At 59.4% G+C, this 6,000-nt stretch overlaps 2 protein-coding genes across 2 annotated transcripts; one reads left to right on the forward strand and one right to left on the reverse strand.

Annotated features, from left to right (window-relative positions):
- Positions 1-258: 258 nt before the first annotated feature.
- Positions 259-995, forward strand: QBC33DRAFT_560361 (uncharacterized protein; the record flags this gene model as incomplete). The annotated part of the gene is made up of 3 exons (XM_060430054.1): positions 259-306; positions 371-539; positions 604-995. The coding sequence occupies 3 exons, from the start codon at positions 259-261 to the stop codon at positions 993-995; spliced, it is 609 nt and encodes a 202-aa protein (XP_060282137.1).
- Positions 996-2,443: 1,448 nt separating this feature from the next.
- On the reverse strand, positions 2,444-4,958 carry QBC33DRAFT_516343 (uncharacterized protein; the record flags this gene model as incomplete). The annotated part of the gene is made up of 2 exons (XM_060426143.1): positions 2,444-3,626; positions 3,715-4,958. 2 exons carry the CDS (start codon positions 4,956-4,958, stop codon positions 2,444-2,446), a joined length of 2,427 nt encoding a protein of 808 aa, XP_060282138.1.
- Positions 4,959-6,000: the final 1,042 nt, after the last annotated feature.

Raw genomic sequence — 6,000 nt, forward strand, 5'->3', positions numbered from 1 at the left:
CCCATAAAGACCTGGATCCATTATTACTGGATAACGGAATATCTTAAACCGGCTTGCCGAGAAGGGGGGCCCAGGGACGGGATGGGATCAGGTGGGGTTTTGAACGGACACCTCCCTTGATTTCCAAAAATTTCCACCTCTCCACCAATTCCCCCTCATTCCCATCTCCTCAAAAAGAGGACAACAAGCTTTACCTTTCAAATCTGAATTGATCGGCTCCCGGCCTCTGTAATTGAGGCCGCTTTAAAACCTGCAAAGATGTGCGACACCGCCACCTCCAGCGCAGCTGCAGCCCGCCAGGCCGGCGTCTGCTTCTTCAGGCCGTCTCAACGAGGCGGACCTACCTGATGACTTTCCCCCGGGGGGAGAGCCCGACCTGTGCACAATCGGCGCTCTCTCCGCCGAAGACATCTGGGCACAGATCATTAGTGCCGATGAAAGTCATGGCAACACGGCGGCCCAAGGCGAGATTGTGCAATTCCCGGTGACGGACAACAACGTCACTGGCTTTCATTCGTTCCGATTCAACCAGTTTGATTGTGAGGCCCCCTCATCGACTCTTGATGTTTCTGTTGTTATAATCCACTGACCGTTCCGTCTCAGATTCATCTTCCAACCCTGCAACTGATTTCCACACCTTGGCGGGATCTGGACTCGGGTTCGACCCCGGGGCCTACCCCCCAGTCACTCTCTCACCAACCCCTTTCCCCCAGTCATGTACCACTGTCACTTCTTCCCCCCACCCCCTCGCCCCCTCTCACCCCCGCCCCACCCAGGAGCCGTCCGGCGACCCGTCGTCGGCGCTGAAGCGGCAGCGCAACACCATGGCCGCCCGGCGGTACCGGCAGAAGCGCGTCGACCGCATCAGCGAGCTCGAGGGCGCCGTCGACCAGCTCACCCGCGAGCGCGACGAGCTGCGCCTCAAGCTGGCGCGGCAGGAGGCCGAGACGGCTGCTCTGAGGGAGGTGTTGCGTATGAGGCCTAGTGGTTCCTAGTTCTTCGCGCGGATGCGGGCAGCGTGTTAGCAAGTTCCTCGCTTGGGGGCGTGGCTTTGTGTGTGCAATGGGCGGAGGTGTCAGCAGGTTGGGGTATCTTGTTTTATCAGACGATGTCAGCTCTTCAAACAGACTTCGTATTCGTTCATGTGGGACAACTCGTGTCTCTCAGGATAGGGAACGTATGGTTTGTCTATCATGTAGGGGTTCCGCTGTCTTGTGTGATTTTGATCCATGGTGATGGCTTGACGACTCACCTCGAGTTGAATCCGTTGCTCTTCAGTTTATCTACATCAACACTATGCTACTCCATGGCTTCTCATCCGTTTTATCCTACCTCGAGCACCAATCATCATTGTGCCTCACAATGCACACGGAATGACCCACTATGAATCATACTCGATCATTTACTAGACCCACACCCCCGACCGTACCAGTCAACAGCTTGCAGTCTTGAGAGCCTGCCTGGTGGAGGGGTACGTGTAAGAAACGATTGAACGGCAAATCATACGCTTACAGTTGATGTATGGAAACGAGGTATCAAGTCTTCCCCAATCTCTCACTGCTTTGACACTCACTCCTTGCACAGCGTCAACCCGGATTCCATGCGCCACCCTTCGTCCGAGCAAAGCGGTCATCGGCCCCGGATGCGCCTCCCGTCACTCTCTCGAAGACGTCCCTCCACTCTACACTTGTAAGCAAGCCCCTACAACACTTGGGCTCTGCTCTGCTCACCTAGTCATCCAATAGAGGCTCCATGGATCCCGACTCGACGGCTGGTCGAGGAAGGGAGTAGTCAAGACCCTATCCGCTCCCAGCAACCTCCTTAGACGGGCCTCAGGCCTCGGGGGCTACACGGTACGATGGCCTCTTACCCTTCTCAAGGCTTGATAGAAACACCAACACGACAGACTACTGCAAGATGTTGCAAGCAAAAAGCGAGCGAAAATGCCGATGAATTATATTGTCAACGACCCCGAATATCTGATACAAGGAACAGAAAGGAAAATAAGAACCCATGCCCATGCCCATGCCAAAACCACCCATGCAGCTGCCGTGATTAAAGCCCGATGCCGAAGGAAAAAGACAAAGAAAAAAGTACAAAAGAAAGAAGGGCCAAACGAACGTTATTCCACAAGACAAGATGACAATCTGGAAAGAACCGACGCCCCCGGAATCCAATGCATCCAAGCCCAGAAAATGCCCCGGATGTACTCCCAAAAAGCAAACCCCAAGTCACGGCAGCGCCTCCTGGCCAACCTCACAAACGCCCTCAGGCACCTCTGCGAGTCCACCTCTTCTCCTCCGCCTCTTCCACCGCCACCACCTCCACCTCCAGCCCGAATCCTCCCCCTCCCCGCCCTCTTCCGCAACCTCCTCCAGCCCGCAGGCAACAACAGACCGCACGAGGACCCATCCTCAGTCCGCGCCGCGGCCGACGCGCCTCCCTATCCATTGTTTGACGCGCCGCCATCGCCTGCAGCTAAAAAAGACTTCCCGACGGAGCCGCTGACGCCGCGGCCGGGCATGGACAGCGTGCGCGCCCGCTTGGTGGACGGCTTGTTGCGGCCGCGGCCGCGCAGCTCCTCCTGCGCGGCCCGCACCTGGTCCTTGGAGATGACGAGCCCCTGCGTGATCGACTCGAGCTGGCCGCCCTCGACGGCGCACATGCTGGGCCACACCACGAGCATGATGTCCTCGGGGCCCAGCTCGGGCCCTTCCTCGTCGTCGTCGTCGTCGACCACCTCCACCGCCGTCCCGTTGTCCTCCGTCGTCGTCCGCACCCTCCGCCTGGGCCGCGGCCTCGGCTCGTCCTCGTCAGCAGCGGGCCTGCCAACCTCGACGACGACGTCATCATTGTCGTCGAGCAGCGCGCCCTCGCCATCCCCGTCGTGACGCACCACCACCTCCCGCCCGCCGTCCCTCCCGCCGTCGCCGTCGAACTGCGGCAGCGGCAGCACCTGCCAGTCGTAGTGGTCGTACGGCGGGCCGAAGTAGGCCTCGATGCGCACGCTCGACCGCTGGATGCGCATCCACTGGGCGCAGGCCAGCGTGCAGGCGGCCTCGAGCCGGCCGCAAAACGAATCGTACTGCGCGGCGCCCAGCAGCTCCTGCACCAGCCACGACACCTCGCGGGCGACGGTGCGCGCCCGCCGCGCCGCGCTCGCCCGCTGCCGCTCCGGCAGCGCCGCCAGCAGCGTCGCCCGGAAGTGCGCCTCGCGCGCCGGGCTGTCGGCGTCGAGCACCTGCAGCAGCCGCGCGAGGCTGTCGCGGTGCCCGCCCGCCGCGCCGTGGGCGCCGTGCCCGTGCACGCCGTGCGAGCCGTGGGCGCCGTGGCCCGTCGGCGTGGCGGCCCCGCCGTCCTCGTCGTCGATGAGGTAGACGGGCCGGAAGACGTGCCGGTGGAGCGAGCGCGAGAGGACCGCTAGTACGGCCGCTACGCGCATCTGCTTGGCCGCCGACGTGTTGGACTGCGGCAGCGGCATCTGGCGTGGGTGCTTGAGGTGCTCGCAGGCGCGGAGCTTGGCCCAGCAGGAGGCGTCGGCTAGAACGCCCGGGTCGAGGTCCTGCCGGAATTGGGTCTCCACGAGACCGGCGATGTGGGTCCAGATTCTGTCGAGGATCTCGACGCTGTGGAAGATGGCTTGGTTAGTCAAAGTCCCATAACGATATATATATATGTGTGTGTGGTGGGGGTTGGGGGCCAGGAGGTACTTACTATGCGTCCTCGGATTCGCTCTTCAGGGCCACCCGATAACCCTCGAGCTCCGTCAGCCTCTCTATCTTTTCGCGCAGCTCCGACTGCAGCCTGTCGACGGTGGCGTTTGCCTCTTCGGCCTTCCCGGTGACGACCTTGAGCTCCAGTTCGAGGAACTCAACCCGCGCGGTCGCATCATTTGCCTTGGCGGTGACAGTGTCCAACTCTCCCTGTAGGGTGTTGGCCCGGCTCGTCTCTCCTTCGGCCTTCTCTGTCATCTCCTTTAGTTCTCCTTGGAGTGAGCTCAACTCCTCCCTCACGCCTTTGAGCTCGGCATCTTTCTCTGCTATCTTCTCCTGAAGCGACGAGATCTCTTTCGCCGCGGCTGCGGCTGCATCCTCTGCCTCCTTGCGCTGATCTTCCAGTTTCTTGTTGGCTTCCTCGAGGTCCTTCTCGAGCTTCGACTTGGCCTCCTTGAGCTCAGCGACTTCCGTCTCTAGTTTTGACTTGGCGTCGACGAGTTCTGTCAGCTCCTTCTCCTTCTCCTCCAGCTTGGTATCGAGCGCCGCCTTCTCCTCTTCGAGTTTCGTCTTGGCATCGGTGAGCTCGGCTAGTTCCTTGGTCTTCTCCTGCAACTGCGACTCGAGAGAGGCCTTCTCGTCGGCGAGCTGGGTCTTGGCGGCATTGAGCTCGCCGATTTCCTTGTCCTTGGCCTCGACGGTTGATTCGAGGTCAGACTTCTCGCCCTCCAACCGGGCCTTGGTTTCAGTGAGTTCTTGGATCTCCTTGGCCTTCTCCTCCAGTGTCGACTGGAGAGCGGCTTTCTCGTCTGTCAGCTGGGTTTTCGCCTCAGTGAGATCCGCGACCTCTTTGTTCTTCGTCTCGACTGTGGACTCGAGGGCAGTCTTCTCGCCCTCTAGCCGGGTCTTGGTGTCGGTGAGATCTGTTATCTCCTTCTCCTTCTGTTCCACCTGCGATTCGAGCGAGGTCTTCTCGGCGGTGAGCACGGCCTTTGCGTCGTTGAGCTGGTTGATCTCCTTGTCCTTCGCATCTACTCTCTCCTCGAGCTCGTTGCGGAAGTGCCGGTACTCTTCGAAGGTCTCCCGCTGTGCCACGGACAGCTTGTTGTTCCGGTCTTTGAGGAAGATGACCTCGTTGAAGACCTCGGAGACGATCTTGTAGTTGGCATCGGTGGTGAGGTTCTGGATGGCCCGGACCACATTGTCCACCATCTGGGCGGCGGGTTCGTGATCCGGTGCTCCCATGGTGGACTTGAACGGTATGGGTTCAGGGGCCAATTCAATGGGCATATCGAGGAGGGGGGGCGGGGAGGGGTTCCGGGTGTGTTCCCGCGTTGGCGATCAGGTAGAAGACAATATCAAGGGAGGAAAAGAGATGAAGTGTCTTCCGAGAAAAAAGGGGATGAAAATAGATAAGATATAATTATCAGAAATAATTAGGCACAAAATCAGACAAGCAGAAATAAAACAGTTGCTGATGATGTGCCGATGGTGAGCTTGGATGATGCAAATGGGGAGATGGGGGCGGAAAAGGAACTGCAAACAAGGCATTTTTATTCCAGTCCACTTCTCGGGCTGAAATAGAAACAAGGAAACACGAAGAAACAGGAGGGCATTCAGGCGCAGAAGAGAGATGACTCACGGCGAAGCGGATCACAAGGGAGCGGCGGGGGTGGCTGCGTGTCCGTCCCAGGGGAAATCCCAGCGGTCGGGACCCGCCAGATCGCTCATCGGTCGTGCATCTGCGCCAAGATCTGGCATCCAACAGGGCGAGTCGCGAGTTGGAGCCATACCGCTGGCCCAAGTTTGTTCGACGTTGCAGCCCGGCCGGCGGGTACGGGCGGGGCGGCGCGGGCAGGTCGTTGGCTGCGGAGCAAAAAGGGGAAGCCGCCAGGCAGAAAAAGTGGTTCTGGTCCGTGTGTTCGATACTTGGTTTTCCGCCTGTGGATTTACGTGGCTTCCTTTTCAACCACAACTGGTTTGGGCCTCGCTCCAGACCGCATAACTGCAACTTGGGTCGCGCACCATTGGCCAACGGCCTAGCCACTCGGATGAACCGCAGCCTCCCAAAGTGGAGGCGTACGGAATTCTGTAGTAATAATCTCCAGTCATGGGCAGTCGTGGCATTTTCTTGCTGGACTCTGCAATTGCTTCTCCGCCGGGCTTGAACGGTGGCTGCCTTACTTTGGCTTTGCGTGGGTCATCTGCCAACCTGACCGACATCCGTTTTCAGCCAGTATTGCCCCAGCATGTCGGCCCGGCATTGCTGCCAAACAGAGAGGGTTGG

The sequence above is a fragment of the Phialemonium atrogriseum genome (genome assembly GCF_030411735.1).
Source record: "Phialemonium atrogriseum strain 8032-3 unplaced genomic scaffold QBC33scaffold_17, whole genome shotgun sequence".
Lineage (NCBI taxonomy): Eukaryota > Fungi > Ascomycota > Sordariomycetes > Cephalothecales > Cephalothecaceae > Phialemonium > Phialemonium atrogriseum.